At 48.1% G+C, this 19,537-nt stretch overlaps 1 protein-coding gene across 4 annotated transcripts; it reads left to right on the forward strand.

Moving 5' to 3' along the window:
• Positions 1 to 87: 87 nt before the first annotated feature.
• atp6v1h (ATPase H+ transporting V1 subunit H) lies at positions 88 to 15,439 on the forward strand. 4 transcript variants are annotated; one of them, XM_023828594.2, is made up of 14 exons: positions 88 to 171; positions 756 to 908; positions 2,778 to 2,871; positions 2,968 to 3,057; positions 3,300 to 3,413; positions 5,309 to 5,413; positions 5,986 to 6,048; positions 7,394 to 7,491; positions 8,056 to 8,248; positions 11,342 to 11,520; positions 12,091 to 12,216; positions 13,247 to 13,348; positions 14,099 to 14,212; positions 15,075 to 15,439. In XM_023828594.2, the coding sequence occupies exons 2-14, from the start codon at positions 805 to 807 to the stop codon at positions 15,136 to 15,138; spliced, it is 1,446 nt and encodes a 481-aa protein (XP_023684362.1). In that variant the 5' UTR covers positions 88 to 171; positions 756 to 804; the 3' UTR covers positions 15,139 to 15,439. The 4 variants fall into 4 exon arrangements, with proteins under 4 accessions (XP_023684362.1, XP_023684365.1, XP_023684366.1 ...); XM_023828597.2 differs by lacking the exon at positions 5,986 to 6,048 and adding an exon at positions 6,623 to 6,670; XM_023828596.2 differs by having other exon boundaries at positions 163 to 184.
• The last annotated feature ends 4,098 nt before the right edge of the window (positions 15,440 to 19,537 follow it).

The following is a 19,537-nucleotide window of genomic DNA, read 5'->3' on the forward strand; positions in this document are numbered from 1 at the left end:
CAACAACCCTCTCTAAAATCACCAATACTAAGCGTGTCATCGCCACAGAAATACTAGAAAGACTAGCCCGACTATCACGTGATTCCTCAACACCGCACTCCAGGCGCTTCCGGGTAACTCGGTCACATGATCGCAGACGTGACGTCTAGTCAGCTGATAGCAAATAGTCAGGTAAGGGGAACTGGTATGTCTACTTATAAACATCGTGTAATATTATAATAGCTTCTTATATGGTGAATTTTATTTAATCGGAATGTAATATTTTCATATTAATGTTGACGTGGCGAAAATTCTGGTGCGAAGAAACGCAGTTAATGAATTAAATGTCATTGTCGCGCAGTGGGTGACAGACAGCATATATGAAGACGTTTGACAGAGGGGAAACAGTACACCGATGATATATATATATATCTCTTTTTTCCCGACAGCATTTTATCAGTGCGGAAAATGCAGTTTTTTAGAATAAACATTTCCTAACAATTCAATTTACTGCATTACTTCACGAGCTAATTCAGCGTTATATTTGGCCTTCAGCTCACAATATAGAATGCAATGTGTATATAGCTTAGCTTAGTTAATTAAACAAAATTTATTAACGCAATGTGATTGACTTAATGGATTTAATCAAACGTAGTGGGTGATTTGAGTTGTAACTGAATCGGGGTTATTCTATTCCGCAGAATATCGGATTTAATTTGCTGCACAGCTCTTTAACGGTATGATCCTCACTGCAGATTTGTTTTACCTCACCATAGATACTGTGATATAAATTCCGATCGGCACTGATACGGCGCAAGGTGGAAGATGGACATCCGGGGAGCTGTGGACGCGACTGTGCCCACCAACGTGATCGCCGCCAAGGCTGCGGAGGTTCGGGCCAACAAAGTCAACTGGCAGTCCTACCTCCAGTGAGTACCCCGGCGAGGAGCACAAAAAGGAAATTAACCGAGATCTTCAGGACAACCTATTAAGTGTTGACTAATTGTACAGATAAGTACATTTACATGTATTACATATACTGCCAGAATGTTTTTTTTTTTTTTTTTTGGGGGGGGGGGGGGTGTATAGACCCAAAAACTGTAATCATATAACATGATTTTCCTTGTTCATTCCAGATATGGCGTGGCATTGCTTTAAAGCAGAATTCCATTAAACCCGGGTAGTTTCACGTATTCACATTGTCTTCTGTCTTCTATAGTAGGAATTGGCCTCACATTTTTAGCTTTTAGAAATAAATTAACTTTTGCGTTTCACGATCTGTGTTTAATGGCTAGTGTTTGGAGCTTTTTTAGACCACTTTTTATCATTACGGAGAATAGACTTTACCCTGTTAGATAAACTATTGTAGTGGAAATGTCTATGGAGGAGATACCTGTGTGTTCAGGCGATCGGGAATACAGGTGACCGACGCCTGCAGGAATGTAAACATGCATTGTTTATGGTGGATTCTGATGAAGTGGGCTGGTACTGAAGTGAATCACAGGTTGTCACAGGCCGAGGTGAAAGGACCCTTCCTTTTATAGCTTTTAGTGCTCCTACCATGATTTTTACTCCTCTCACATTGTTTTCTGATGATTTTGCAGTGGAATCAGATTCAGATCCAGCTTTATTGTCACTGGCAACTACCAGTAGTTGACAGCAAAATGCATTTAGCATCTTACCAGAATGTGAATTAGCATAGAAAGAATACGAGACATAAGGACAATAACAAACAAAAATTACAAGCCTGTTCAAATATAAAATGTAATATGTATAAGAAGACTTATGTAAAGATGTAATTAGTTTACAGTAGACCCTGGGAAAAAATATGCAATTAGCATAGCAGGTTTTGTGTGTTCCAGAGAGAAACAGCTACAGAATAGGATCTGTTTATCAGGGTGCTGGTTCTGCAGTGCAGACTTGTACCTGAGGGCAGTATCTCAAGCAGTCCATGGTCAGGGTGTGAAATGTCCTTCATGATACCCTGCACCCTCCACAAACATTATTTCCAGTAAATGTCCGCAGTGCGGGGCGGTAGGTTACCAGTGACACGCTGGGCAGCCTTCACCTCCCGCTGACGTACCTTGCTATCCACAGCTGTGTAGTTCCCAGACCACACTGTAATACAGCCCCTTTCGTGCCTTACTAACAAGAACAGAGGTGTTCGTGGAGTAGGAGAGGTCCTCTGTGATGTGGACCCTTGCTCTTGTTAACCTTCTTCCATCAGTGGATGACTGAGGTGTTTAGTGGCACCAGTGTAAGAATTTAATGCAGATTGTGTGGAATTCAGTGTTTAATATTAAATATTTAATAGCAGCTGGTGACTAATTCATTAGTCGGGTGATTCTCTCTGTTCTGTTCTCTAAAGCCGTTTCCTTTTTAAATATAACTCTGATGGGAAAATGTCTCATCATCCATTGGCCTGTGTGTTAGGAACTTAGTAAGCTTTATACTTCACCACTTTGCTTTAGGAAACAATGAGCGGAAAAAAATAAAGTCTGTCTTCTCTTTCTGACCCACTGGTGGGTGTTGGGGTACTGCTGGAAAGCTTAAGTATTTTGCGTTATCACCTCCAGGCCAGCAGAGTGCGCCAACGTGCAGCCCTGAATTACCGTAATATCAGGCTGCAGCAGATTCCTTCCTGTAGTCAGACCCTCATTGTTTGTTATGGGGTATTTGTTTGGGTACCTCTTCAGGTAGGTTAGCATGTATGTGCTTTACCATGACCTCCACCCCTGCTGCATCCAGAAGTGTGTGTGTGTGTTGAGTTTTCCTTAGATCTTTTGTTTGTATTTCAGGGGGCAGATGATTTCTTCTGAAGATTGTGAGTTCATCAAGAGGTTTGAACAGTCTGAGGATAAGCAGGAGATACTGACCAATGAGGGTCATCAGGTATTTCAGGATTTTTCAGAAGCTTTGCTTTTAAGGATCTAGGAGCTCATGTTTCCATATACTAACCCAGTCGGGCCACCTCTGTCTGTGACCCAGTGCGCTAAGACCTTCCTGAACCTCATGGCTCACATCTCCAAGGAGCAGACGGTGCAGTACATCCTCACGCTGATCGACGACACGCTGCAGGTGAGGGTGGAGGTGCTCTCAGCTGAGTCAGGCTGCTTACACTGGAAGCTGTATTACCTGTTGCTCTGGTTTTCACGTGATGGAAGGTCAGCCTGGATCCCTGGAGCAGTGGGGCTTAAGGGCCTTGCTGAAGGGCCCGATGGTGATATGATTACTCTGCCAGATACGGGATTTGAGCTCACAGTACCCCCCCCGGCCATTTAACGTGCCATCACCTTCTACTTCTGCCCCCCCCCCCCCAGGAGAACCACCAGAGGGTGAACGTCTTCTTTGATTACGCCAAGAAGACCAAGAACACAGCCTGGTCCTACTTCCTGCCCATGCTAAACCGGCAGGATCCCTTCACCGTCCACATGGTAACAGCGTCACCCTGGCAACTGCTGGTGTCCCCTCTGTATCAGTGTTCCGTTTATATACATTGTATTGCCAAAAGTATTGGGACACCCCTCCAATCATTGAATTCAGGGATTCCAATCACTTCCATAGCCGCAGGTGTATAAAATCAAGCACCTTGGCATGCAGACTGCTTCTACAAACATCTGCGAAAGAATGGGTCACTCTCAGGAGCTCAGTGAATTCAGGCGTGGTACCGTGTTAGGATGCCACCTGTGCAATAAGTCCATTCATGAAATTTCCTCGCTGCTAAATTTTCCACGGTCACCTGTTAGTGGTATTATAACAAAGTGGAAGCAATTGGGAACAACAGCAACTCAGCCAGGAAGTGGTAGGACACGTAAAATCACTGAGTGAGGACAACGCATGCTGAGGCGCCCAGTGTAGAGAAGTTGCCAGCTGTCTGCAGAGTCAATAGTCACAGCCCTGCAAACTTTGTGTGGCCTTAGCTCAAGATAAGCTGAAGAACATTGCGTAGAGAACTTCATGGAGTGGGTTTCCATGGCCGAGCAGCTCCATCCAAGCCTTATATCACCAAGCACAATGCAAAGCATCGGATGCAGTAACGTAAAGCACGCCACCACTGGACTCTAGAGCAGTGGAGACGTGTTCTCTGGAGTGACGAATCAGGCTTCTCTGTCTGGCAATCTGATGGACGAGTCTGGGTTTGGCATTTGCCAGGAGAACGGTACTTTCCTGACTGCAGTGTGCCAAGTGTAAAGTTTGGTGGAGGGGGGATCATGGTGTGGGGTTGTTTTTCAGGGGTTGGGCTTGGCTCCTTAGTTCCAGTGAAAGGAACTCTTAATGTTGCAGCTTTCGAAGCCATTTTGGACAATTTCATACTCCCAACTTTGTGGGAACAGTTTGGGGATGGCCGCTTCCTGTTCCAACATGACCCCGCAATTGCTCTCCTGGAAGAATGGTCAAAAATCCCCATAAACACTCTCCTAAACCTTGTGGACAGCCTTCCCAGGAGAGCTGAAGCTGTTATAGCTGCAAAGGGTGGGCCAACACCATATTAAAACCTATGTATTAAGAACGGGATGTCATTAAAGTTCATGTGTGTGTAAAGGCAGGTGTCCCAATACTTTTGGCAATATAGTGTAGTTGCAGTGGGGAGGAATGTGGGAAACAAATGATCTTCAAAATCCACCCAGGAAAGGGATGCAAAAATGTATCAAACATTCTTTTCCAGTGAACTAAATCTTAGTTGAATTTTGAAGATGGTCTGTTGTGCCATCAAATGATCATATGTTGCAAATGTCACTCTCAAGGTGTAATGGTTGTTTTCCGGTATAAATAGGGGCTGCTGGTTGGTTTTGTGGGTTTTACAACTGTATCTGTAAGAGAGGCTGGTATCAGTGGCTATGATTGGAGGGGCCAATGATGTAGTTCCCATAATTGTTACGTACGGGTGAGGAGTCTCCTGTTCCATATGCAACCTGCCTCTCGGGGGGCCTCCTCCATGTATTGCTGCAGGAAATGCTGTCAGTTGCACGTCAGGGCCCATCGATTAGTGACGGCCAAATGAAGCCTTATGAACCATTTGCTGTATCTTTTGACTCCACTAGATGGTGCTCTTGGCTGACTTTGAGGCATGCTTTGGGCCCTTTTTTATGACAAGAGAGCACCATCTAATGGGGTCAGAAAATACAGCAAGTGGTTCATGAAGCTTCATTTGGCCATCAGTACCATTGATGCCATGTTAGTCTCTCAGTCTTCTGTGGAGCCTTTTAAAGCCTCCTCCTTCACGGTCCTGACCTGCAGCTTTATATTGGCTATGTACAGAGGCTACCTAGTGAATGGGCTGAGGCAAGAATAGCTTGACCTTTGACTTCTAAGCATTGTCCTCTTCCAGGCGGCAAGGATCATCGCCAAGCTGGCCGCCTGGGGTCGTGAGCTGATGGAAGGCAGTGACCTGAACTACTATTTCAACTGGATCAAAACACAGCTTTGCTCCCAGGTACGTTTGTTCTCAGGTTCAGCTGGATGTCTGTAACTCATGTGATGTTTACGCTTCTCTTGTTTTTGGCATGATCCTTGAGTTGTTATGTCATTTACTTAACATCTATTTGCTTTTTCCAGTTTTGACGATCAGAAAGTGAACCTTTCATCTGTGGTGGTTCCATTCTGGTGTAGTTGTATCTCAAATTAACAATCACTTGCTCTTTATTTGAGGAATCAACCGGGAAAGAGTTGGTTCTCTGGCAGATAATCTATTTTGCAGATGCCGCGCATAATTAAATTCCCTTTATCATTTTTTTGGTATTTAAATTTTATGGTTCTAATTCCCAATGCATGAGAATTACATTTATGTTAAATAAAGTAATAAAAAGGAGCAGCTTTAAAGAGGAGAAAGTACATTGTTTTTCTTTTATGTTTCATTTGCTCTTTAGTCTTTGTATATCCCAGATGTGTGGTAGCATGAACCCAGCATTTACTGCTAATCTAAATATCCACAAAGTAGCGACGGACAGAAGGGCTGCGTGGGCACGGCTGCGTCTGGTTATCCAGGGTGTCCCTCTCTGTCCACAGGGCCAGTGGTGTATGCTTTCGTTGTCAGAGTTGAGTTTTGGAGGGAAGACGAGAGAGCCCTCGGTTTGTTTCACCATCTTGCCCCCCGACTTCCGTTGGGTTGGCTTTGCTGGCCTCTTTTTCATTTTTCCCCCCCCCCCTTGGTTCACTGCTGCGGTGGAGGCAGCGCTGTGGTTTGGACTGCTTTCAGCATTGTCTGCGGCGCCCCCCTGTGGTCGTGCTCGGTGTGCGTGGGAGTGCCTGGATACACCCATCCATGACTTCCTCCTCCTCCTCCTCCTCTCATGGGATCACAAGCATTTAATCCTCCTAAGCCAAATTTCCTATGTCCAGATCAGAGAACCTTGGGGCTTCTCTGGATCTCTTTCTAGGTGTCAGTTCTTTAGGTATTTATCCCGACTTGTTGAATTGTTTGGCATATTTTACCAGTGAGCTTTCCATCAGGGGTCGAAAAAAAACGGAAAAGCCCAAATTGTCATCATGGGGGAATGTGAAAATGTTTCCCTGGTCCCCGTTAAGGAGGGTCATTGAGAAATGCTCCACTTGAGCTTCAGCACGTCCTGAATGCGGCCATAGGTGGGTGATCTAGGTAGGCGGTGCTGGCGGGCTAAAAGGAAACCCTCTTATCTGTTGGTAGAAACTGCGGCCCGCAGGTCCGGAAACGGGAACGGTGCCCCCCAGGGATGTAAGTATGGGTTTTTCCTCATCTATCCCAAGGCCCGCTGGGGCTTTTTTTTTTTTTCTCCATGGAGGAATATACCGGCAGCTTCAATCTAGCTGACCCGCGCCGTCCCTTCTCTCTCGCTCCACTGCCTCTCTCCGGCGCTTCCGCCACCCCCTTGGGGCTGTCGGTCCCCCGCCCCAGAATTTCCGCCGGCGTCCGACCCATGTCTGTCCACAGGAGCCATTTGCTGAGGATGAAATCGGCAAGACTGCGTGCGGTAGAGTACACCTCTGTGTCCTGTGAACACTACATATCCCAGAATGCTCTCCTGCACGAGGAGATTCAGGACCAGCTTTTCTGCAGGCATCCTTTCCCACAGTGTTCTGCTGAACGTGTTTCCAGTGGCGTAAACTTGATCTGGAGGCTGATTCATCCTGGCTGATAAGCTCTCACGGTGGCTGGTCGGACGCCTTAATACTGTTTTTTTGTCCCTCTCATCCGCTTCTTTCTCTCCCTTCTAGAACTTTCTGCTTTTCATGCCTCTTTCTTCTGCCCCTGTATGCCCTTCCTAACAGAAATGCAACCCTTTAAGCCTTCCTCTTTCGTCCTCTCGTGGGATCTCCCGCCCCTTTGCCATTTGGGATGTCGCTGGGGTGTTGACCATTCATGGTCGACCCACGTAGTCGCACTCCCCTTGGCTCTGTGACCCTCACCTCACTGACTTGTCTCTGACCCAATTCCCAGAGCTGCCAGTACGCCCAGTGCGTCGCTGGCTGCCTGCAGCTGATGCTGAGGATCAACGAGTACAGGTTCGCCTGGGTGGAAGCAGATGGCGTTAACTCGTAAGTCTTCCGGCCACTAGAGGGCTCCACTTTCTTCTAAGCTGTTTTTCTTAGGTGGGTCACTAGGAAGATTTCTCAGTTGTTTAAGGGTAGTAACACTTTTCTCAACATATATGCACTCTTTTCTGTAATTAAAGAAATAGCTTATTTTCAATACAGTGCAATCCCGTTATAACGGACTTTAAGGGACCTGGCAAAACAGTCCGTTATATCCAAAGTCCGTTATATCCAGAGTTGCTGTATGCCCAGAACACAACTACAGGACAACATTTACTCATGACACACCCCAGCAGACACAATTGTGGTATAGATTATTATATTGTACATGTACTAATCCAACTTTACCTGAGTTGGAAGTATATATGGGTTAGTTATAGACGTTATAGACGATATTCCGTTATAAGTGAGTCCATTATGACGGGATTTTACTGTAGGGCTGCATGCTGTAATGAAGACTTCATGGTCATTGTAATAATTGGGTGGTTCGAGGCCGTGTCAGCTTGCAAAGTGGTGCATGTATATCTCCAAGCCACCTGAGGGCGCTGTTGTCCCGTGCCATTGCAGCATCACAGCAGTGCTGAGCAGTAAGTGTGGCTTCCAGCTGCAGTACCAGATGATCTTCTGCCTGTGGCTGCTGGCCTTCAGCCCCCAGATGTGCGAGCATCTCAGGCGTTACAATGTGGTCCCCGTGCTGGCGGACATCCTACAGGAATCTGTGAAGGAGAAGGTCACGCGCATCATCCTGGCCGTGTTCCGGGTAAGACTGCGGGGCTCCAGGCCGTGTTCCGGGTAAGACTGCGGGGCTCCAGGCCGTGTTCCGGGTAAGGCTGCGGGGCTCCAGGCCGTGTTCCGGGTAAGGCTGCGGGGCTCCAGGCCGTGTTCCGGGTAAGGCTGCGGGGCTCCAGGCCGTGTTCCGGGTAAGACTGCGGGGCTCCAGGCCGTGTTCCGGGTAAGGCTGCGGGGCTCCAGGCCGTGTTCCGGGTAAGACTGCGGGGCTCCAGGCCGTGTTCCGGGTAAGGCTGCGGGGCTCCAGGCCGTGTTCCGGGTAAGGCTGCGGGGCTCCAGGCCGTGTTCCGGGTAAGGCTGCGGGGCTCCAGGCCGTGTTCCGGGAAAGGCTGCGGGGCTCCAGGCCGTGTTCCGGGAAAGGCTGCGGGGCTCCAGGCCGTGTTCCGGGTAAGGCTGCGGGGCTCCAGGCCGTGTTCCGGGTAAGGCTGCGGGGCTCCAGGCCGTGTTCCGGGTAAGGCTGCGGGGCTCCAGGCCGTGTTCCGGGTAAGGCTGCGGGGCTCCAGGCCGTGTTCCGGGTAAGGCTGCGGGGCTCCAGGCCGTGTTCCGGGTAAGGCTGCGGGGCTCCAGGCCGTGTTCCGGGTAAGGCTGCGGGGCTCCAGGCTTGGGCAGTTGTGGTGCTCCTGAGGTGTCAGTCCGGTAACTCGGGAAAGGATGGAGGGGAGTGAAGAAATTAAATATAGTTACACATTTCTTCTTTTACTTTAAATTAGCACATTTACAATCATGCACAGGAGTTATTCTATATCAAATCATGCAGTTTTAGAAAAAAATCCATATTACATGTTTCAAAATTACATGATTCTGACAATCAGTAAGATTGCCTAACTTGAAAAAAATATAATTTTTACTAGGGATTGAATGTTCCACCTATTGAAGCAAATTTGTGTGGCAGTTCTGAAACTAAACTATGTAACATGGTCAGATGAGAACATGAAAAAAGGCAATTTTGAAAATTGAGCACATTTTCAAAAATTACTCTGCTATTCCTATAACAGTGATACATATGATTACTGCATAATGTGTCATAAATGACCAAAAAAAAAAAAAACAGTGCTTTTTTTCCCCCCCATTTGGGGCAGCCTGTGGCTCAGTGGGCTAAGCCTGTGTGCCTGTAATCAGAAGGTCGCCGGTTCACACCCAGCCTCAGCATGTCTGTGGGTCCTTGAGCAAGGCCCTTAACCCCCAGCTCCCTGGGCGCCCCAACGGGTGGCTGCCCTTCACGGACAGCTTACTCTACAAAGAGCAAGTTGAGGGAGGCGTAAAGACAATTTCCCCACGGGTATCAATAAAGTATAAATTATTATTAATTATTATTATCAAGCTCTCAAAGGGGGTGTCCTTTTGAATTTTTGTAGGAGGAAAAGTACATAAGATGTGGCTGATTTTATAACACTTTTTGATTCTCCAGAAAAAGTCAGCCCTAGTTACAAAGTTTCAAAGCTGTACGTGCCATATCAAAGGAGCTATGAATGTTGGAATCTGGACCAAAAGGCTTGTTCAGCAAAATGCATAAAATTCATTAAAATTTCAAATGGCTGATTAAAATTTCAAATTAAAATTAGATATACAGACATAATATTCCGGATATTTGTAGGGAGTGGCTACGATGCATCGTACAACTCAGCAGAGCCACAATTTTTTTCTAGTGTGTGTGGTTTTCTTTGATTTTAGCCTTGCTGAAAACATGTAGAAATTGAAGTAGAGCTGGAGAAAGCAGACTGTATTTGTATTTACAAAACAAATGAGCAAATTTATTCGAGACTGACATGTAGACAGTCGACACTGAAGTTTTTGATGAACTGCGTCCGATTGAATCCAGGGATCGCCACCTACTGGCTTGTTTGTGAATACTTATCTTCTGTTCAGCTGCTAAATCTGCACGGCAAAAATGCAGCAAATAATTTGTTCTTAATATTTATTAGCAATACTTTGATATGTAGCTAGCTAATGTTTCTTAAAAAAGAGAGTTTTGACTAATGCCAGAGCTTAACTTAGCATTAGCCTCAATATTCTCTGTCAGAAAACACTAATTAGTGAATGTTACGTGCTTGTCGTCATGTGTGTCATTTGTCATCTGATATGCATGTCATTTGTAACCTGTGTGATTGCTAGCCAGTTCTCACATCGTGCCACTCTGGCAGCACTTGAGAACCAGCTCCTTGTCAGCACGTGCCCCCTAGTGGACGCTTAAGGGGTCCATCTGTAGAGGAAATGGAATTGAAAGTTTGAGCTGGGACTGGGTTTGTGTGTCCCTGCTGGCTTAATGTGTTTCGCCTGCTTGTTCCCGGGGCTGACATCTCACCCCTAAACGCTGATTAAACCTCTCCTTTTCCATGTGGCACTTTCGTTTCTGGCGTGTCAAACGTTTGCTTAGCATGAGGCTGACGGGGCACAAGTCACAGGACGAGAAGAGTCGTTGTGTTGCCGGGGAAAGGTCGCCATGGTTACGCTGTTTCTGAAAATATGGGCCTCAATTTGTGTAAAGTGTAAATTGACTGCGACGGCGGCAGCGACGAGATCCTGGTATTGCTGGGTATGTGTCTCTTTGATGTCCGGAGATTCAATCAGGCCGTGTGCTTTGTGTGGGTGGAACGGGCTCGTGTGGCTGCTCGATGGATGTGCCCTCCCACCCCCGGCGGCCTGGGGGTCCCTTACTCCTACATGAGGCCCCCGGCGGCCTGGGGGTCCCTTACTCCTACATGAGGCCCCCGGCGGCCTGGGGGTCCCTTACTCCTACATGAGGCCCCCGGCGGCCTGGGGGTCCCTTACTCCTACATGAGGCCCCCGGCGGCCTGGGGTCCCTTACTCCTACATGAGGCTCCCGGCGGCCTGGGGGTCCCTGACTCCTACATGAGGCCCCCGGCGGCCTGGGGGTCCCTTACTCCTACATGAGGCCCCCGGCGGCCTACCTACCTCCGATATGTACATAAAATCCTGAGTCTTTGTAAAGGTATATATAACATTTCCAGTTGATTAGGATTGGAGGACTATATTAGTGTTACTCTGTTGTCTCCTGACATTCGTACGCCTTGAGTAAAGGTAGATGCCTCGGGATTCCTTGCAGAACCTTCTGGAGAAGTCGAGCGAACGGGAGACCTGCCAGGAATACGCACTGGCCATGATCCAGTGCAAGGTGCTGAAGCAACTGGAGAACCTGGAACAGCAGAGGTACGACGACGAGGACATCACAGACGACATCAAGTTTCTGCTGGAGAGGCTGGGCGAGAGCGTGCAGGACCTCAGGTACCCGGGGGGGGGGGGGGCACAAATGAATATCCTGGTTGAGTAGGTAGTCAAACTATACAAGGCCATACTGCCCCAGCATAACTAAGCTCTTGTGCTTAGCTGAACCCTGCATTCTCTGAATCTGTGCCGTACAGCTGTATAATCCTCTCACTGTCATTCATGCTCTTCAAGGGCCTCTTCATGCCCCCTGAGTGTTTTTGGCCATTTGTTTAATAATGTGTCCTGTAGTTCAACTAGTAGAGCATTGTGCTAACAACATGAAGGTTGTGAGTTCAAATCCCTGGGAGTACATACGTTGTAATACTCCCCTCTACTAGACGGCGCTTTGGATAAAAGCGTCAGATAAATGAATTAAATGTAAATGTGTATCTTTTCCAGGTGCCTTTGGCCAATAGTTGCGCTGTGTCTGCTGACTGTTGTAGTACTTTGCTAGGTGTCATACGCTGTGTGAGTAAATAATGTGTAAAGGTGATGTTGATGGCTGTAAAGCTGAGATGCTGGTTGCCGTCTTTGCATGGTACTGGGAACCAATGGTGAAGCCTTTCTGCACCCCCCCCCCCCCATCAGCTCCTTTGATGAGTACAGCTCCGAGCTGAAGTCCGGACGCCTGGAGTGGAGCCCCGTGCACAAATCCGAGAAGTTCTGGCGGGAGAACGCTGTGCGGCTGAACGAGAAGAACTACGAACTCCTCAAGTAAGCTCTCCGCGCAGGTCCTGTGCCCCAACAGTAGGTGGCGCAGCCTACACGCCCAATTAAAAGTCCACTCGCCTGGGGATCCGCGGGGCGCTCAGCTCTTCTGCTCCTCGACACTCTCATCCCGACCTGTTTTGGTGAAATATCCTGTCGCGCAATTAGTGTACAGAGATTCCCAGTGTGAGCAATCGGCAAGAGTATCACTCTGGATAAAGAGCCTCTCTGAAGCAACAGCGTGTGTAATTAAAATGGTCCGAGTTCCAGCTGGCAGCAAGGAAATAATAAAACGAGTCCATTAAAGAAAGTCTCTTCCGAAGTTGTTTGTGATTGTAAGCAGCCATTTTCTGTTTGACATCAGCATCCGGGCCCTGGAGCCGGGCCCCAAGCTCGGGCCCCCAGGTCATCTCCTTGCCTTTAGCCAGATGTGTGGGGGCAGGAACTTGAAGGGTTGACCTATGTGCCCCAAATTGGCCCTTTGCCCCATTTGCCTTTCAGCTCAGGAATCTCCATCCCTCCATCCAGCAGCAGCACCCTTTTCTCCAGAGGCATCCTGATAGGCTGCCACATTTTTGACCCATCTCTGTAATCCCAACAATGCTTGATTGACGATTAAATGATCCCACCCCTCTAGAAGCATGATTGGAATAATAGAAACTTAACATATTAACATAGATGCATAATCATGTATCTAAAAAGCTCAGTCACTTGATTGTAGATTAAGGTTCTATACCCATAATTAGGCCATGAGTTGAATAGTGTAATTTTTCTCAAACTGGTCCTTGGGAACCCCCAGACAGTCTACATTTTTGCTCCCTATCTGAACCAATCATTTTTCCTTCTGCCCTTAGAACACTTTTGTGTAAGTAAAACTCCCATGAGCCAAAAATGTGGACTGTCTGGCAGGGAACTGGGAGGGAGCAAAAATGTGAGGAGCAGGTTAAATACTGGAACAGTGGACACACAAGGGTCAGCTTTAGGGCTCCTAAACTGAGTCTGTGAGCTGCATCAGTTCCTTAATCTCCCTCTGCAGGATCCTGACCCGGCTTCTGGAAGTCTCCGAGGACCCTCAGGTCATCGCAGTGGCGGCCCATGATGTGGGGGAGTATGTACGGCATTACCCTCGGGGTAAACGGTAAGGGCTATGGATCCCCCAGTGAACCTGACCTCCCCCGCCTCACGCTGGGATTGGACTGGGCTGTTTAGAGGTGCCACTTCACCAGACTGCATGTCATTTTTAAGTGCGGAAGAGGGGCACACAACACTGGAAGAAAACGCAAACTCCACATGCATGCAGAAGTGGGCTTTCAGACCCCTAACCCTGGGGGTGTGAGGCTGCAGCGCCACCCACTGTCCAAGCTGATGTGTAACACATCGTTTGTTCTCAGGTGTATGTGTGTTTGTGTGCGAGTCGTGTATGTATTACATTATGGGGACCTAATGTCCCCACAATGTGATTAAAAACCTGTTATTTTCATGTTATGGCGACAATTTCTTCGGGCCCCACAAGGGGAAACTCAGTCAAATTTTGTCCATAGAAGTGAATGGACTCAAAGCGCTTTACAATTCATGCCTCACATTCACCCATCGACACTCACATTCATACATGCAAGGCACCAACCTGCTCACCGGGAGCAATTTGGGGTTCAGTGTTTTGCTCAAGGACACTTTGATGGGGTCAGGAGGAATCAGGTCTCGAACCTGCAACCAGAAGGTTGCCGAACGATAGCACTACCTTCTGCGCCACCATCTTCCCCGAAGGTGAATGCAGGCAATGTTGTGTGTAAGAGAGAGAGAGAGTGAGACAGAGAGTGAGAGAGAGAGAGAGTGAGACAGAGAGAGAGAGTGAGACAGAGATGGCTCCTTACGGCAGTTTCTCCCCCAGGGTGATCGAGCAGCTCGGTGGAAAGCAGCTGGTGATGAACCACATGCACCACGAGGACCAGCTGGTCCGCTACAACGCCCTGCTGGCCGTGCAGAAGCTCATGGTGCACAACTGGTGAGTGCCGGGGACAGGCGTGCAGCGGCTGCCCCCCCTACTGCCCCCCGCCTCAGATCTGGCTTGCCATTGGTCCATTTTGGTCCATTTCGAGTGGGGAACAGGTCCCTGCATGGCCCTCACACTCGTACACCGGCACTGCCGTTGCCCCCCCTCCAGTAATAGGTCTTGAGGGTTAGGGGTCACCGCATTATCAGCAGAGCCTTTTCACAAACAGTCCACTTCATGTCATTCATTGGCCTCATTTTCAATTAGCTCTTGGCTTCCGTAGCACAGATGCATCTTACGTCAGTGCAGAGATTATATTGCCATTATTTTGATTCACTTCCCGGAATAGATGTGTCACGTGCATCTTTTCCCCTTTAACACTGTTACACCTTTAGTCACATTCATTACAAACAGGGCAGCCGTCAGTGTCGGTTGGGGCAGGGACAGCGTTCTCCTCTTCCCCGTTCTGGCGGGGGCTGTTGCTGACTCATTTCCCCATTAACCTTCGACAGAAAAGACTCCCCTTGCAAAGGCCTGACGACCGAACATCATCTAGGATCATGAGTCCTTTGTTCCGCCTCTGATGGAGATCATTTTAAGTGTGTTTTTGTGCTGCGCTGAATGTCACATGCTATTAAATTCTGACATCTATTAATAAGTCCACCCGAAGGTGTTCTCTAATGAGTCCACAGAGTGCGACTGCTCTTTTGTGATTAACGTTGATGGGAAAGGCAGTAATTAGTGGTTATTGATATTCACTCACGCCTGAGCGGCGTGCTCTCTGTGGGGGCTGCTGGGTATCTCCAGGTCCGGGGTGCTGCATTTCACGCGGCTCCCACCTCGTCCTTCACACATGTGACGTCCTTCCTTTCAGGGAGTACCTCGGAAAGCAGCTGCAGTCCACGGAGCAGCCCAACGCGGTCGCCGCTAGGAGCTGATTGGACCGTGTGCGTGCACCGTGTGCGTGCACCGTGTGTGTACATGAGCCTGTGTACAATGCACACGGCTTCTCCTGGTGTGTTAATGGTCCACTCTGATCTGGGGTGTAACGCTATCAGCCTGTCGACCAGTGCCCCCACCCCCATTATTATTGTCTGTTCGATGTTCTTGTCCAGTGCTGTATGCGTGTGCTGATCTGGACCCATCCCTGACCTTACCTGGAGATGTAACTTATTCTTCGTGATACTTATTGCACAAAGCTCCTGGAATCTAAATAAAAAATATCTTAACTGTAGTAAATGCCTGTGTGAGAAGGTTGTTTCTTCTTCTTCTTTTTTCGGGTGGGGGGGGTGGGGGGTGGTTAACCAAAAGCAATGCATTTTGAAAGAATGAGAGAACTAGTTTATGCAATGGTCCGCGATTGAACAGCAAATTTCCAAAACTCTGTTTTTCGTTGTTCTTGAGATGCGACCGCCAGTGACCTAAACCCCGGCTTCCTCATATGTTACAGTATTTGCAGCCAAACTTCTGGTTCATTTCCAAAAAGTCGTCAAGTCCATTTTCTCACAGTTGTATCCCGTGGTGCTTTGGTAATTTGCACTTCAATTAAACCTGTCACCTTCTACCTGCCTGCAGAAGGAGGCCCCCAGTGGTGAGGCATGTTCCTGTGGTTCTGATGTGACTTTAGGGGGCTTTATTTGGGGACAGGATTGAGGAGCAGTGGGAGGGCAATGGTCTGAGGTCTGGTATAAAGTATATAAAATAATAATAATAATAATACATGTTGTTTATAATGCACTTTTCATTAAAACAAATAAGAGCTTAGATAAAACGGCTGAAGTGAACGTGGGTCTTTCTGACATCCAGGCCCCTTCCGTCGCATCCCTCTGACACGTGAACGTGGGTCTTTCTGACATCCGTGCCCCTTCCGTCGCATCCCTCTAACACTAAGCTACACACCTGTTAACGAATCAGTTTTTACAAAAATATTGCAAATCCCAAAACAATTATATACTGGAGCAAGACATGCGACCTACATGTCTTTAGTTGTAGTTAAATGCATGTGATTTTAAGACATTATGCAGCTATGAATTATGTAATTTACGAGAATAAGTGGATCTTCGAAATTATGTGCGACTTGTTCTAGTTCAACATTTTTCAAGGCTTGTGGTTAATTTCCATCCATTTTGGTTTAGCTGATTGCCCCTCTATTTCAGATTGTTTCTATTTTGGTTACCGTCTGCGTTTTAAGAGGCCGTTTCGAAATGACATACCCATCCACTCATGTTACAAGCTGTTTATCTGGAAAGTTCCTTCCTGTTCTACTTGTGTGTCACCAGGTCAGCTTGAAATCTTCCGTTTTCCATTATCCACTGTGAACGGATCGTGGATTGTACAGCACTCACCTTTCACGTGTTTGTGAAAAGTCTGTCCTGCGTGTCGACGCCCCCCTGTACGGTGGCCGTTAAGGGACAAGAAGACTGATGAAGAGGATGAAGCGGACTTGGCTGTCCAGAATGGGAACCTCTCAGCACTCTTAAGCTGGGAGCCTGAGAGTGCAAGTGGCATCGCATGATGATCGATAAGCCACGTAATCAGCTGGGCTCGGGCTGAACCGCTCAGCACACTGAAGAGGACCACTTTCCAAGTCTGCACCACTCCAGTTACCATTGATGTGATGAATTCATTAAAGTACATTCATTTCACTGAAGTTCATGAAGGGTTAATAGCTGCTCTCTAGAACTGTTGATATAATGCAGTGGATGTCATCTCCCTCACATCAAACGTTCACTGTGTTTGAACCAACAGCACTAAATTAGACAGGACAAAACCGGGATTCAAAGTCCATTCAAATAATCTGAGCTTTTTTTCTAAATTCGACGTTTCTGAAGCTTCTTATGCTGTAAAATCTATCTGAAAATTCAGCCTGTGTGTTCGCTTGAGGTTAGAGGGCTGAGTCCTGACCAGGCAAAGCGACATTTGTTGGTAAGCTAGATAACTTGGCAGATTTAAGGTACCCCGGTTTGAATGGACTTTGTTCACTTGCATTATCCCAGACTACCTTAAATCCCACAAGTTATCTTGTTAACCCAAAAATCCAGCTTTTGTAATCCAGACTCCAGGCTACGTATCCCTTGATGGTGTTCTGGTACTAGTCTGAGTGGTAATCCGCAAAATTGATTGTGCGTAAACTTAGTGTTTCCTCGCCCACAGAGAAGCACTCATTGGCCTGTTTCATGCATCCATCATTTCTCAGTATTCCTTAGGTATCAGCTACACATTCTTAATTACCATGAAAATGTATAGCATTCAAACTAGCAGATCCTGGATGGGTTTGATGAAATTTGAACCCTCAAAGATTAACTGATAAATTCCTTCAATTCTAATTCAGTGATGTAGTTCATGACTACCTTATCATAAAGAGAAAACGCGTTTCTTTTATTTTACACTTTAACTGCTCAGGATTTAATGTTAATCTATTTTGTATAATGGGTGTATAGGAATCGGGGTGGGGGGGTGGGGGGGGGAGCACTTCCCTCCGTATATTTAATTTGGCTTCATTCATCCAATAAATAGACCTTTCAGTTTACATTATTTAGTTGTAACCCTCCAATTTCAAACACTGTACCATGCTGTTGGCTTCTAAAGAAAAAAAACTGGATGCTTTAGTTTATTACATATGAGCAGAATATGCTGTTCACTTTTTGGGCATAAAGTTTGAATGTTCTCCCCATTCATTGTGGGTTTTATCCTGAAGTGTCCCCCTGCTGTCTCTCCCGTGGGTGTGAGCGCGTCTGAACGGTGTATCCCGGCCTTTTGCCCTCTTCCGCCCCGGGCCCCTCTGCGGCTGTGAGCGCGTGTGAATGGTGTATCCCGGCCTTTTGCCCTCTTCCGCCCCGGGCCCCTCTGCGGCTGTGAGCGCGTGTGAATGGTGTATCCCGGCCTTTTGCCCTCTTCCGCCCCGGGCCCCTCTGCGGCTGTGAGCGCGTGTGAATGGTGTATCCCGGCCTTTTGCCCTCTTCCGCCCCGGGCCCCTCTGCGGCTGTGAGCGCGTGTGAATGGTGTATCCCGGCCTTTTGCCCTCTTCCGCCCCGGGCCCCTCTGCGGCTGTGAGCGCGTGTGAATGGTGTATCCCGGCCTTTTGCCCTCTTCCGCCCCGGGCCCCTCTGCGGCTGTGAGCGCGTGTGAATGGTGTATCCCGGCCTTTTGCCCTCTTCCGCCCCGGGCCCCTCTGCGGCTGTGAGCGCGTGTGAATGGTGTATCCCGGCCTTTTGCCCTCTTCCGCCCCGGGCCCCTCTGCGGCTGTGAGCGCGTGTGAATGGTGTATCCCGGCCTTTTGCCCTCTTCCGCCCCGGGCCCCTCTGCGGCTGTGAGCGCGTGTGAATGGTGTATCCCGGCCTTTTGCCCTCTTCCGCCCCGGGCACCTCTGCGGCTGTGAGCGCGTGTGAATGGTGTATCCCGGCCTTTTGCCCTCTTCCGCCCCGGGCCCCTCTGCGGGTGTGAGCGCGTGTGAATGGTGTATCCCGGCCTTTTGCCCTCTTCCGCCCCGAGCGCCTCTGTGGGTGTGAGCGTGTGTGAGCGCGTGTGAATGGTGTATCCCAGCCTTTTGCCCTCTTCCGCCCCAAGCACCTATGCGGGTGTGAGCGCGTGTGAATGGTGTATCCCGGCCTTTTGCCCTCTTCCGCCCCGAGCGCCTCTGCGGGTGTGAGCGCGTGTGAATGGTGTATCCCGGCCTTTTGCCCTCTTCCGCCCTGGGCCCCTCTGCGGGTGTGAGCGGGTGTGAGCGCGTGTGAGCGCGTGTGAATGGTGTATCCCGGCCTTTTGCCCTCTTCCACCCCGAGCGCCTCTGCGGGTGTGAGCGTGTGTGAATGGTGTATCCCGGCCTTTTGCTCTTTTCCGCCCTAGGTCCCTCTGTGACCTTGTACTAGACTGGCAATGAATGGATCATTTAACTCAGTCTTCATCTCAGTCATACAATTGCATTTATCACTAATCCAATTCAAATCAACATTTAGGAAGTATTAGTCTAACGTATAGGCCTAGTTTGTGTTTGTATGTCATTTAAGGGTAGCCTATCCAGTTGTACAATAACCTGTCGACAAATTGCATGTATATTCATTTCTGTGTTGTTGATATAATGTAGGTATGGGGAAGGTGATTAAACCGGTGAACACAGGACAGGTTAAAATAGTGACGTCCAGTGGTCCCTCTATATTAGCTATTCTCAACCCTTGGGTTTCGACCCAAATTTGGTAAAGATTGGGTCACAGAGCAAAAAAGGTTGAGAACCACTGCTGTTTATGATAACTGCTGCAGTTTAAATAATTTGAAGGCTAATATTGGCTACATAAATAAAATTACGCGCGAGTTTTAGTTATTCCCAACTTTCTGTCCATG

This window comes from Paramormyrops kingsleyae, chromosome 4 (assembly GCF_048594095.1).
Source record: "Paramormyrops kingsleyae isolate MSU_618 chromosome 4, PKINGS_0.4, whole genome shotgun sequence".
NCBI classification, from domain to species: domain Eukaryota; kingdom Metazoa; phylum Chordata; class Actinopteri; order Osteoglossiformes; family Mormyridae; genus Paramormyrops; species Paramormyrops kingsleyae.